Source organism: Abramis brama, assembly GCF_963993115.1.
Source record: "Abramis brama genome assembly, chromosome: 25".
In the NCBI taxonomy this organism is placed as follows: Eukaryota; Metazoa; Chordata; class Actinopteri; order Cypriniformes; family Leuciscidae; genus Abramis; species Abramis brama.
Genome location: NC_139987.1, coordinates 1,694,765 through 1,709,850, shown reverse-complemented (window position 1 = coordinate 1,709,850; position 15,086 = coordinate 1,694,765). Strand labels below are relative to the sequence as shown.

Below are 15,086 nucleotides of genomic sequence, written 5' to 3'. Positions count from 1 at the left end.
TTTGGGTGTTTAGGTCACACACACCTTGCGGAAGAGCCGCTGGCTGCCTCCTCCTGCAGACGTGGGGTAGTAGATGTACACATTGTGGTCCTCAGCACTGACGGGCTTCTCCACGAAAGGCTTTTGGAAAATCTCTCCATTCACCTCCACATGGTCCTCTCCCTCCACCAGATTACATTCTAGAGACACATAATAAAGGACTGGTGAAATGGTTTGATGAATGCAACTTTTTGTTCTGTATTGATGCAGGTCTTTTTGAAAGAGGAAATTGAGGCAGAACGTATTTTGAGAGTCACATGCACGTGGTTATGATCTCACTGGCAGATTGACAGAGCGATCAGCCAATCACAGCACTACCTCCTCTCTCACATGACTTTATATGTTGCCGTTACCACCTCACATTCACAGACAGTACACGAGTAGCTCAAAGAGAACACATTAAGCTCAAGGACATTTCAGTCCATTTAACTAAACATTGCTTTAAAAAAGACAGGTAAAAATTAATTAACATGGTATTGATTTGATTAGATCAGAATTTGACACGAAGTCAATTGGAAAATAGAAAATGATTTTTCAACAAAACATTCTCTCAATTAATTCTGCAAACTAAAAAGTGAACCTGCAACCATTTAAACTATTACTAACAGGTATGTCAGGTTTTCATGAACCCACATGTCTGAACTGAACTGAGGCTCTGAATAAGTCTTGCACAACAGTGAAAGCAACTCACAATAATGTCAAAACAAAAAGAAATGTGGCCTGCTCCTTCATGTTGAGTCTATTAACCTGATAAAACTGGATCAGTGAAAAGGGAAGTCTTTCTAATTATAGAATTATGTTTCTACTGCAAATTGAAATATACATTCAATTAAGACTAACAGGTTAAGTAAAAACAATATAACAAATAAATGCAGTGCAATTAGTAATCTGCTCTTCTCGAAAATATGTTTCCTAGCTAACTAATGAGCTCTGAACACCAGATAACTGATAGAAATATAGAGATGATGACATGTTCACCAGCAGTTTTATTAATGTCTTAGTAAACAAGTTTCAGATTCATTCAGTTTTTTAACCTCACTGCTGAGGTTGAATCATTTCTCATTACTTTTCATTATTTAACAAAAACATCCTCCCAATAAAACTGAAAAAAATATAAAGTTTGGAAAATAATATTTCCCCCATAGCAGTTTTATTAATATTTTAATATTACTGCTAATATTGTAGGCTGTTGTTTCTTTCTTTGATTTGTCATCTAAATGAATACGGGGACCTGAAAATGCACTGGATAAGAGGAATGACAGTTACACACTTCAAACTCACGAGGACACACCACTGAGATGTAGCACATCATCTGTCCACTGGCGCCACAGGCTTACTGTATGTAGTGTAAACTAGGTCAGAGTGAGATTTGAGGGAGTTAACAAACCTTCTGGTCTGGCAGGATCTCGGTTCAGGACTGCGAAGCGGGGCAGCTGTATTCCCTCGGCCTTCAGGATCCGATACACCTCTCTCCTAAACATGAACACAGAACAGATGCATTTTTATTTTGCCATTTAAAGGGACAGTTCACCCAAAAAGGAAAATTGGGTCATCATTTACTCTCTCTCAAGTCATTCTAAACCCATTAGGCTTTCATCTTCGAAACACCAATAAAGTAATGATCTTTTTTTCTTCTGCATCAAGCAAACATGGTTGTGCGTCCATTTACCATATTTGATCTGCTCCATGTATGTGCGTTGATCAATGTTTATATGTGAAGAAAAGCCTACATTCATATGAATTAGTTTTGTCTTTATGAACTTTATGGTGTGTAACAATTTTGGTTGAATAGACCTTTAATGGCAGGACAGAAATCTCTCAAATATCATTAAAAATGTCTTAATTTGTGTTTATAAGGAACATGATGACCTGTATGTGGGGGAATGCTGGCATGCATGCTGAAGGTTGCCATGCTGACCCGGTTAAAATGCTAATATTCAAGGAGTTAATAACATTAGCTAGCTCCTGACAGAGTTAACACAAGACAGTCACATTGAGATTAAATGGTGTCATTAAAAAAAACCTCTCTCAGTTCCTATCTGAAAGTTCAGGTGAAAGTTTTTTCCAGTTTTAAAACCATGAAGGCTGGCAATCTCTTTTATTTATTTGTTGGAGCACATCATGTGTGCTCAAACAATTACTCAAATAAACATGCAAATCCTGTTCCCCATTGTTATTATTTCAGTGGAATTGCCCATAATCATGTCAGGAATAAAACAACTGCATGATGCTTTCCCCTGAACATGGTTCACTATACATCACCATTACAGATGTTCTGATGGCGGTCGTGAAGCACACCTGTCCTGAATAAAGTACTGAAGATCCAGATCGTTGATGACAAACGGATTCCTCAGCTTCTCATAAGCCACAGCCTTATCCAGAGGAAATCCTTTAAAAGCAGACGATAAACAATGAACAAAACTCTTCTGATGTGTGAGGAATGAACAGATTTACACATGTTCTTGCTCTCAATACAGTAACTGAGCGAACTACCTGTGCATTCAGTGGTTTTAACACACATCGTCCAGCCAATTAGAATACAGTATACCGACAGATATACGTGAGCACGATTCATTTATATCATCATAAACTTAATTTACTTTATTTTGCAAATATGTGTACACCTTAAAGTCAGCAACTATAAGCTGATAAAAGGAATTTAAAATGTAATCCATTACACGTTGTACTTAAAGTAATTAGATACCATATTTTCCAGAATAAAAGTCTGTTTTTAATCATCCGATTTATATTCCAGGCATGACATTTGTAATAACTGTTGTTTATAATGAATGCCACTATAATTTACATTTGTTTTATACATTATACTTACAATTTGCATTCCTGTTCTGTTCTGAATAGTGTTAAATTTAAAGGATTTGTTGTAGAGTGAGGGGAAATAAAATATACGTTTATAATGTTTGTAAATGTTTCGTTTTATTAACCAGTAATTTACATAATTTCGGAACGTAATAATAAAATGTGACTTATACACTGATGTCTTTTTCATAGTCAGATGTGAATTATTTAATGGAAAATACTGTACTACTTATTATTTGTTAAATCTGTTACACCAAAAACAGACATGATGGCACACACCTTTGGAATGGAAAGAGATGAGGCAGTCGCAGAGCGGCCAGTTTTCCACCGGCTCGTTCAGAATGACTTCCTCTTCAAGCGTAACCACAGTGATGTATTTGAACAGACACAGTCTCTCCAGGATCTCCTTCATAGGCTTGGACTTTGACTTCTTCGACATGGCACAGATACCCACCACGATCTGTCTCTCTGGGGGCTGCAGATAACACACATGCATCTCAAATTATGCTCAAAATAGAAGATCAGTTTTGGCATACCTATTAAAACTCATGCATGAAACATTAAAGGGATCTTATTCTAGAATATGTTGCTCTTTACCCTTTTGAAATTAAAGTGTTCAATACAAATACTGAAAAAACAAACAAACCCTGGAATCACCACAGAGGATGCTCACCCACTACATAGCAAATGATCAAATCACAGATATGGCCCAAAACAAATTTAATAGCTGAACATTCTAGCTTCATGAAAATCACTCAAAGTAATTCAATTATTTGAATTAATGACATATTGTTTGCACATATAGTACTTTGCAGGACGGTCTCATTATTTTTGTTTTACAAATATTCATATTATCACAGAAGTACTGGGATAAAAGTTTATAGTTCAGATATAAACACTGATGTCTATGTTAGGATTAGGTGATCAAAATAGAATAGAATAGAAATCACCTTTAGAAAGCAACTTGACGCTTCAAATAAAGATTGTATGGATGACATCGTCACACCAGTAGGTGGCGACAAGAGACTGTTAAAAATGTGTCACTGAATCATTCGTTCAAAAACGCTGATTCATCCAGTAATGAAACAAGCAAAGTATTTATGAGTGAGTCATTGAATCGTTCACTCAAACTCATATTTATTTTAAATTATTTATTCAATTTAATTCGATATTTTTTAAATAGACTGCAGCAATCTACATTTTGTCAGAACCTCTAGTAAATTACGTTATCTTGTTTAGATGTACGTTCAGAATCGTGGGTGAATAATGATCTCTTTTCTTTCTTTTTTTTAACAATTTATCCAGAATCGTGCCGCTCTACTGAGGCCAATCTGGTGCACAGGATTCATCAATGAGCTGCTCGAGGAGAGACTGCTGGGACCGTCCAGGCACAGGATGGGTCTGTCTGGGTCGCTTGCACCTCTAATGCACATCTGTACCATTCTCACAGGACACACGTGTGTCCCACTACATATTATTTATCTACTTGTGTGTTCTACATATAGCTAAAGTTTGCTTTCATCTGACAACTTATAAACTTAAACAAAATTGAAACTCAAAAAGAATTATGATGAGCTTAACAGAGATATTAAAGTATATCCTGATTCTCAATGCAGGAACTGTTGCTTAAAAGCTTCTCCCCTACAGATGTGCCTTCAGGTGTATGGTCTTTGGTTTGCTGTCAGTTGGCCTTTACTACTGATAATGTTGAAGGCAACAGGAACTCTAACTTTTTTTTTAATCTAAATGCTCAGATTAAATCCTAGGTTCTCCTATCAGTTCTAAGAAAGACTTTTACCTTTAAAGAATAAGAAGTTAAAGAATAACAACTTTAAAGGAGTCAGATTAACTATACTGGAGTCTATAAATAACTGATAAAATACTTTTTGTTGCTTTAAAATAGCAGTGTACGCTTCAAGCCTTACAGTACACACGCTCCCAACCACACTTCATGCTCAGTAAAACATCAGAACATATTTGTATATTTCATATGGACAAATAATCTCTTTTGCATTTATGCAAAATACTGGTGTCAAACCTGAGAGGACAGAAGAACCCACAGCATTCCTGCACTCCTAATTCAAGTATTTGAAATTAATGTTCAACTACTGACCAATAACTGGAATGAATTACATACACACGTTTAACTATCAAATCCGAGGTCTCAAAGGCTTAAAAATCTCACATACCGAATCATACTCTTCATCATCGTCTCGCTCTTCATCCTCCTCCTCCACGTTCTCGTACAGGCAGTCGTAGCCGAGCACTCTGCCTGGATCCAGCAGCTCGTCCGCCTCTCCATCATCAGCTCCCACGAAGAAGCGCGGGTGATCCAGGTCCTCGTGCACAGACATGTTCCCCACAGACAGCTCTCAGGTTAACACGGAGATCCCGCCTCACAGGCCTCGTCCTGCTCCTCACACACACTCATCTTCACCGCCGCTCTGGAACACAGCAGTTTCAGGACAGTTTTAATGTTTCTCAGAAGACACACTGTAGAGGTTCAGGAGGGACAACCAGGGGAAGAGAAAAGAGTTTAAATGGGGGAGTGAGTTCGCTATTCTGACTAAAGTAATATTACAGAGACAAAAGACTCGTTGTGTCCGGCAATTTTAACTAAAGTGTTTACTTGACAGCAGCTCTTGCAGTGTTGCCATGTTCACTTTATAAGTGTTTCGGGCTTGATGTTCAAGCTTGGCTCATACAGCGATCAAGTTTATGGAGTTATTAAAGTGTGGGTTGTGCTATTTCGGCCTTATTTTCAGCATAAAGCATTTCCATTTATTTCTGGGTTTTTTTATGGATTTGTTTGCTGATTTCTTACCAGATCTGGCAACACGAGTCAGGCCTAGCGCTTTCCCTGTGATTTCTTTCACCGCACATACAGACAAGAGATATGTCTCTGATGCACGTTAAATATGTATTTTAGCATGCATCAGAGATGTAACTTATCTCTCGTCTGTCATTTCTCTCGTTGTCTCGAGTCTGTACACTGCAGAGGATTTTTTTAATTTTCGGGAGATAATTCTGTGGTAGAATGCAGTTGTCACTCCAGTAAATTACTGAACAGAAAAGGATTAAAGTCCCTCTGTGGTGAAAATCGAGTTTTTAATATTGTTTATGTGTCTATGTGGTGTGTTTAATATGCTTTAAGACAAACCATGTGTAAATTCATAAGTCGTCAGCATTGCTGAGTATTTTCTCCTTAAACATCACAAACTACCTTGTAACCAATCAGATCAATGTGTGATCGTCAACCAGTGGATCTCTGAGCTGAGTGAGTGGAGGCGGGGCTCATTTGCATATTCATAGAACCGCGCATACTAAATGAGGCAAGGGTGTCGAGTTACATTCAAGATATTTTAAGGCATGAAGAAATTTTTTCAAGGAAAATTTGACAACCAAATTTAGTTGCAGTGTACATGTCCAGAGAAGCCTCTTGTGCTCAGCATGGCTGCATTTAATTGATTAAAAATACAGTAAAATATTGTGAAATTCTTACAATTTAAAATAACTGATTTCTGTATGAATATATTTTAAAATGAAATTTATGTTTGGGATGGAAAAGTTTAATTTTAACATTGCTCATACTTTTGGCTATGTACTCTATTTGGTTATTAAAATATGAGCATCAATGACAAATTTAATGTCTAGTATCCACTAAGTAGAAAATATATTTTTTCTGTAGTTTCAAATAGGCCTGTCGCGATAATTAAATAACCGTCTGATCGCGATTATTTGATCTAACCGCGATTGTTTCAGACAACCGCGATTATTGCGCTCTTTTATAGGCCTACGGCACAAGGGGGAGTCATGGACCAAAATAAATAGACAAGCACTAATTACGTTTTCCAGCAATATATTCAAAGTCATCTGAAGCCATTCCATAGCTTAATGTGAGGGACAGTAGTATATTTACATTGTTAAATTAAAGTTCACAAACTCGTCTGCAGCTGTCAATCATTCCGTTCAGCATTCAAACTCTGCAGCTGTCAATCATTCCATTCAGCATTCAAACAGCGCGCGTCGTCCGGTTACGACAGGATACACGGTAAAACTTTCTCCAATGTGACATTGACGTTATAATGCTTGATCTGTAGATAAAGGGCTGTGGATTTGCATAAAATGACTTTATTTTGCTGGAGTTTTTTGCTGTTTCTAAATGACTCGCTCGCTACCATGTGCCTACAAAGCACAAGGACTATGAATTGGCATCAGACGCACAATAACTGGAGTTTAAAACTGTGAAGAAACAAATGATCAATAAATTGTTGGACTGATATACACTAGGATTTGTGCCCTCGACATTTCTTCGCTTTGTGCCGTGAACTTTTAAATGCGCACTTGTGCAGCGCTGCGCACTGTGACTCCATGTTGCATTAAGCACATCATTCTGCACCCGCGATGCGCATACGCGCTTTGTTCCGCTCTGTTTTGAAGCATATCATATTATCATGGTTTGTGCACATTTGTTTTTATTAACATGTTTAGATTTTATTAAATTACTGTGCAGATGTTTTCAAAAATTACTTTTTGCTGCTGATTTATACACTCACTAAGTTTAATAAACAAATTGTCATAGCTATTGAATATATTTATTTAATATTTAAAGGTGTTAACTGTAATCTTACACTGCAAAATGATAACTTACAAAGGATTAAATTCATCACAATTATTTAATGAATGAAGCACAAAGCCCTAAAACAGACAATTAATCGGCATAATCGCCAAAGCCCTAACACAGACAATTAATCGTCAAAGCCCTAAAACTGACAATTAATCGGCATAACCGCAATTATTTTTTAGACAATTAATCGTCAGCCAAATTTCATAATCGTGACAGGCCTAGTTTCAAATGTGTACAAACAAAATCTATTTTCAGAAAATTATATAAGTGTACACAACTTATTCATTTCCACAAACTTTATTTTATTTTTTTAACATATTTTTTCAAGGTAAAAAGCATTTTCACAAATATTAGAATTAATACAAAAATATTTTTATTTAATATATTTAATATTAAATATATGTTTAGGGAGTCAGACCATGTGACACTTTACAACCTAAAATACCATTACTTTTTCATAAAAGTCAAAATATCAGAAAAAAGTATCTGATAATTCTACAAAAAAAACCCACAATTGTCTTTTTTATTGACCTCGATGCAGCCAAGCGGCCGTCTTTATCACAGGAATATTGTATTCAAGTTACTGTATGCATTAATTGCACTTTTTAAAGTATTATGTGAATATTATTGTACATCTCCAGGAGCTGAACGCACTCAAGACAGTGGAGCTGATCGTGGACTTCAGGAGGAACAGGACCTGAGTGAGACACTCACATTAACTCGACTCAGCTGAGGCTGTGTTCATCTATATCTGTGTGTTCAGACACCAGGAGTCTACAACAGTCAGGACTGCGGGGAGGATTATTGTGTGTGTCCTGTTATTATATGTGTGTGTACTGGAAGCTTCAATACCACGGTACATTCCTTGTGTGTGCAATAAAGCTCTTTCTGATTCTGGTTTTGAATGTGATCGACCCTGACACCAGTGTCTCACCTCTCAGATGTGTCAGAACAAGCCCCAGATGACCACAGGTTCAGGGTTAGGATCTATTATCCTGCAAAATAAACACAACTTTAGTTTCTCTTTTGTTTCTCAAGTAATTAAAAGTAATTAAAATAAAAACGAAAATTAACTCTCCCCTTCAGTGTATGGTTTTATTTCTGTTTGTATTTCTTACAGAATACAAACAAAGATTTTATGAAAATTATTTCAGTAAGTGAATGGCGACTAAAACCTTGATGCTTAGAAGTAATAATATGGTTTACTTTTACTCTGCCTATGTGACCACCCTGAATTTAGTCGGGTCACAGGGATATTGGATTGTTTGTATATATTTCTTTCTTTCTTTCTTTCTTTCTTTCTTTTATTACCTACACATGTCTATTTCAGTTTACTTGTATATAAGTTTTATTATTGTAGTGAGTTTACATTGGGCATCTCAGCTGCATCTTCCGAATTCTGGTTGACAGTTGAGAGAGTGGAGTTGCCGTGACGACTGTGATGCATCCTCAGACAACAAAGAGGACCTTTAAGCAACCACTAACTATTGTCTCTCTCTCTCTCATTTATTGTTAAGGTTAGTTATTAAATTCATTAATTTTCATATCAAATGTTTATTTACATGTTTTAACGTCATATATATATCATATACATATATGCTTTTGTCATAAAGAAGTTAATTTGTGTATACGAGTTCAGCCAGTTGTGTGAATTAAGTTAACGTTAGGCTAGAGCATGTCTGTACATATGGTTAAGGTTTCTTGATTTATTTATTTACTCATTTATTGTGATTTGATTTAAGTATCTATATGTTATATGTATTTCAACGTATTTATGAATCCTGTGATTCAAAGTGTCTTAATGACTCTGAAGTACAATATTGATTAAAAGACAACAAAGAGGACCTTTAAGCAACCACTAACTATTGTCTCTCTCTCTCTCATTTATTGTTAAGTTTTTAAACTGCTTACAGTCCTCCCGACTGCCCGGGACCTGTAACATATGTGATATTATTTTCCAAAACGTTTGCTGATCTGCAGAAGAAAGAAAGTCACACACATCCAGGATGAGGCATGTGTGAGTAAATCATGAGAGAATGTGTGTGTTCTGAGCTTGTAGATTACACTAAGTTACACACAGTTGAAAGAAAGACTAGGACACACTCACACACACACACACACAGTGCTCTCGTTCCCTCCCGCTCTCGACTACATTTGTCACATGTACACTACACATACTGTACGCTAACGTATGTGTGAAAGCTAAATATACTTCAGGTTTCTGGGGCTTCTTTCAACTTCTGGGTTTAAACACACAAGGTTTGTGAAACCAGACTTTCTCACAGATGACAAAACTGGATTGTTTCACACTATTTGCTCATATTTTGCTGACACTTCTCTGAAGAAACACGCTGATGATTATGAACAGAATGTTTTAGATAAGACAAACATTTGACCTTGTTCACCGCACCCGAACAAAATCTCATGACTAAGAATCAAGGTGAAGTTTAAAGCTGTAAAGCTGTTTTGAAACAATATGTATTGTGAAAAGCGTTATACAAATTAACTTGATCTAAACTACATCTTTCAGGTGCGCTGAAAACAGTAAACACTTTCACAATTCTACTCTCACAGAGGGTTTTCTTATCTTACATTTTTTATTTAACACATTTATTATTATTTTTTTTAAATTATTTTATAACATTATTTTACACATTTTGGCAGCCCTTGCTATTTTATAAAGGAAAATAATACAAAGAGAATAAATGAGAGATGTAAATGTTTAACTGTGGCAAAACTTTGACTGATTCCGGTAAATGTAAATATGAACGGATTAGAAATAAATAGAAAAGCAGTATTAAGGGGGATAAATTGTGTGGGCAAAAGAGCAAACGTGTCAATGTTTGAGGAATATTTTGAAGAATATTTAGCTCACTAATCAGGTTATGCCAGTATTTCAAGGCACATGTACATATATAGAAGTATATACTGTAAATACATGTGTGTACATGTATAACATTGCACATTCTTGTTCCTTATACTTTGAGTTTAAGAAGAAGTGTAATGATCAAGGTCATTCACAGTTCCACTTTTAGAGTTATAAATTATAATAGGAAGGGTTTAAGTCTCAGTTCTGAATGTTTTTTAGCTGGTACATAAGCAAGAGTAGAGCTCATACAGAAGCTTTTAATGGGGCAAAGAATGTGCCATTTGTACAAGTCCTCATTCTACTGTAATCTGAGTTTGAGATTCACTGTTACAGAGCTAATACAGATGTAATATAAACATAAAAACAACAAACATGAACAGTATTTTACAGTAATTATGTTTATGATTGACATACAAGAGCTTATGCTTGTCAACAAGATCTAAAACTGGTTTTCCACATTATTCAAAATATTTGTGGTCCACAGAAGAAAGTAAATCATACAGGTCTGGAACAGGTTCAGGTTTATGAGAGTGAGTAAATGACACATCTCCCTATACAAAGACACTGTGCCTAGAAGTGTTAATTATTATCCAATAGATCATGTATTTTCTGTTCAATGAGCTCAGGCCATCCTGAGCCGAGATATTCTAGAGCTGCGATTCACTATATTTTAATAGCTATTAAAAATAATGACTTCATTAAGATTTCATTAAGATAATGATTTCAGCTTCTCTCGATTAATTAAAAATAATCGCGATATTACCCGCTGGTTATTTGTCCTGAAAATGGTTTGTAAAATTTGTCATTTATTGCATTAGTAAGTAAGTAAAGCTTTATTTATACAGCACCAGAGTGCTTTACAAAAGAAAAATACATACATAAATACATACATACAAGTCATACATACACACATAGGAATAAGATAATAAAATGAAATACAATAAAAAATAAACAAATGTGCACATTTACAGAAAAGAAAAACATGTCTTATCTCTCTATAAATTACAGGAACGTCTGTCTGTCTGTCTGTGTGTGTGTGTGTGTGTGTGTGTGTGTGTGTGTGTGTGTGTGTGTGTGTGTGTGTGTGTGTGTGTGTGTGTGTGTGTGTGTGTGTGTTAACCACATATCTCTCGAACCGTTAGTCCGATGGATTTCAAATTCGACAGGTGTCTTGCTACGGGCACGAGTAAGTGCAGTGCCAAGTTTGACGTTGTTTGGATGAGAAATGCAAAAGATATCGTTAAATATATCATTTTTAAAAGGTTGTGGTTTAAAAATAAACATTCTGACATAAACACTCAGTCAGCTACACTGTTTACTTCTGAATATTATAGTTTGGTTCCAGAACGTGATAAATCCATTTTGAATAATTTGAAAGAAAATAGAAAGTGGCAAGATGAAAACGACTATTTTCTGTTTCAAACTTTCACATAGCATCTTTAGGTTATAATAACATAAAAAATTCAAATCCAGATTTTGATTTTCAAAGATCTATTATAAAAACGGATTATTTTTCCCCAAAAATGCAATAAATTCATGACACTTTTTTTTTCAAAATGCAATTAATCCATTGAATCAATATAAAAGTTATTTTTTATCATATTGAAACTGTTGAAATCAGCCATCGCTAAGAAATATCTCCTGAACTTTTTTGACAGCGATCAGCTCACAAAAACTGATTTTGCACGGGCACTTTGCACTGCTCCCTGAATTGACGCGCTTATTCATTTGTGGATGTAAACTGAATCTGTAAGTCAGCTATGCTGTTTACTTCTGAATATTATATTTCATTCTGGTGCACTTAACGTTATCGCTACTGTGTAATAGTAGTAGCCTATGCTATTCACCAACTAAACATATCCTATTCAATGCGTTCACAGTCTCTTTCACAGGCATCATTTGTAGTTGCATATTCACAAACTGTTTCCTCAAGCATAGCGTTTTCTCGGAGTTCACTGTGTGCTTTCTACCATGCACAAATAAAAATGTCACTGAACTTTTGCTGTGTAATTGTAACAATGAGCACTCAAACACACCAAACCAACAATTACTAAAAACACACTCAAAAACTGATTTTGCACGGGCATTTTGCACTAGCACTTAGAAGGTTGTGGTATGCATAAACACTCTGTCAGCTACACTGTTTACTTCTGAATATTATAGTTTATTCACAGCCATCATTTGTAGTAACCTAGCCTGCTCCCTGAATTCAATGCGTTCACAGTCTCTTCACAGTCTCTTTCACGGGCACCAAACCAACAATTACTAAAAACACACACAAAAACTGATTTTGCACTAGTTTAACTAATATCTAAAATATAATGCATGGAAGAGCATCGGTAACAAGCCTCCACTAGCTCTCCTGCTTAAGGTTTCCAAATGTTAAATTAAATCCCCCAAACAGAGCTTTTCTCTAAAAAACATATGTTTTCTGTCCAGTGTTTTACTTAATCTTCCCATCATGGCAACCCAGCGCACTTTGGGCTGCAAAAAAGCGCTGATGAACTGAATACACATACAAACATGTGTGTTGAAGTTTAGCGATGTGCATTGTGAAATTCTGCTGGAAGTGAAGTGTGACAGCCATTCTGTGTTCCTATAGCGATCGAGCGCAGGTGAGACCTGGACAGCACATGTTGCCTGGCCAGTTTAAACATTTGAGCACAAGAAGACGTGAAAGTGAACTTGCGTGCGCTGTGGAAATGTGTGTGTGTGTGTGTGTGTGTGTGTGTGTGTGTGTGTGTGTGTGTGTGTGTGTGTGTGTGTGTGTACTCATCTGAAGCGTGCGCACGGAGAGCTGCGTCTCAGACAGCGTGCAAATATTGAGTTCACTTTCGAGGCTTGCGCTTAAACCAACAAATTCACACAAAAATGATGTCAACATGCCCGTCTTGGAGAGTGTCCTAGTCAGACATAGTCAGTGGAGAAAGGCAGCGCATGTGTACAGTATCAGTGCACTGGATCAGTGCATTATGACTTAAAGTGACAGCAGCCTAATATTCCTGCTGTGTTTTTAATGTTAATCAAACAACAAAAGACAAGGAAATCACTCACTGCTTTTGATTTAATGGCTTTGTAACTTTAATGAGGATTAATCTTTAATTTATACAGTCAAATATGCAATGTTATTTTATACTTGATTACTTTATTCAATTTCTGTTCCTGAAACCTAATGTTAGACCTACCTGAAAAACATGAAGCACTGTTTATTTTATTTGTATCTTTGCACTATTGTGTTTATTTGTGCTGTTGCTTTCTCGAGTCTTTCTCGACTTGTTTTTCTGTATGTAGAATGTCTTTGTATGTTATTTTATTTTATTGTTTTGATTGGTGTGTTTTTTTTTTTTTTACAATGTTTGTACAGTACAACAATGGTCTGCCACATTTGTATTATTGTGCTTTACAAATAAATAAACTAAACTATCCAAAAGAAATGCTGAAAACCCTGCCAGTGATCTGAGACATAAACAGAGAGAACTGCCAAATCCTGGGACATCTGTCACTGACACCACCTGTCTGACAACACCACATGACACACACACAACTCAGCAGCAGACTGGACAGACCACACACACACACACACACACACACACACACACACAGCAGGGGTAATTCAATTCACCACAAAACAAACGAGTGTCAAACAGCAGCGCTGCAGTCAGAGAAGCACCACAACGCCTTCGGTGTTCATTCATAAAGGAAGATATTAAACTTTGTTAATATCTGATGGATCAAAGTCAAATCAACACAACAGTTTTAAAGCCAGTGTCATGTGACTGACAGCATATGTCTGTACTAAAATGACGAAAGTGTGATATATGTTCAAATGCATTAAAAGTCATGACATGAGGTCAGTCAGGTGCAGTTTGACGTCTCACTTCCACCAGCTAACAGTTAACGACTCTTCCTGCAGAAATGATGTGTCAGACACAACACGTGCATGATGTTAGAGGTGATGAACAGCAAGGAATGTATATTCTTACCTGCTCTAAAAGAGATCGAAGTGAAAGCGGAGGCTGCGAGCTGCTATGTTGGCTATCTATCACACACATAGAAACACTGAATGAGCAGAGCTAACATTAGCATACGTGCTAAAAGCACCCGCAGCAAACATCATCATCCTTCAGCTAACGGGCACACAGAAATTAGCTCATTCTGGTCTTTTGCGGGCCTCTAAGATTCTCCATTAACGATGTATTACAATCATCTGTGGAAATGTTGTCTGAATTTACTCCAGCTTAAGCTTTAAAAGTAAAAACGCTAGTCGAGGAGGGGAGGCGTCAGCCGTGACGTCACGTAAAGGAGGAGGAGCTACGGTGACGTTGTCCAATCAACGGCCGCGTTCAAACTCTAACGGGCGTTTTTTAACCGCTTAACCTAGTTTACCTGACCGAGTTTATACTTCCCCATTCCAAGCCCCCCAAAAACAGATATGAAATCAGTTATGTGCGACTTATGGTTTATGAAAGCCCAAAAGATAACTTAATGGTTTGGAGTTGGGACACCCAGCGAATTCAGCCGTTAGGACATTCAGACTGTCTGTAATAAACACGTATTCTTTTGTACTACAGTTGCACACTTCTTGTCATCAATAGATATCCAGCATAAAATCGGTTAACACTGAGTTTTGGCTAAAGTCCAAATCCAAGAGGAAGAGCAGGAGACAAAGTGGTGGTAAAAATTAGCAGAGTTTATTGAATAGTCTTTCAAATTCAAAAGGTTTTTATATTAAAG

At 36.5% G+C, this 15,086-nt stretch overlaps 1 protein-coding gene across 11 annotated transcripts in view; it reads right to left on the bottom strand.

Moving 5' to 3' along the window:
* The window catches only part of ppip5k2 (diphosphoinositol pentakisphosphate kinase 2), a 47,530-nt gene extending 32,873 nt beyond the window's left edge, over positions 1-14,657 (bottom strand). For 9 of the 11 annotated variants that reach the window (XM_084105490.1, XM_084105493.1, XM_084105494.1 and 6 more), the window contains exons 1-7: positions 14,336-14,657; positions 8,418-8,478; positions 5,046-5,300; positions 3,136-3,331; positions 2,338-2,428; positions 1,427-1,512; positions 25-179 (exon numbers count right to left, since the gene is read on the bottom strand). In XM_084105490.1, coding sequence (XP_083961616.1) covers positions 25-179; positions 1,427-1,512; positions 2,338-2,428; positions 3,136-3,331; positions 5,046-5,210 — 693 coding nt within the window. In that variant the 5' untranslated portion in view covers positions 5,211-5,300; positions 8,418-8,478; positions 14,336-14,657. The remainder of the gene's footprint in view (positions 1-24; positions 180-1,426; positions 1,513-2,337; positions 2,429-3,135; positions 3,332-5,045; positions 5,301-8,417; positions 8,479-14,335) is intronic. The other 2 variants (XM_084105498.1, XM_084105500.1) reach the window with 1 other exon arrangement.
* Between the last annotated feature and the right edge of the window lie 429 nt (positions 14,658-15,086).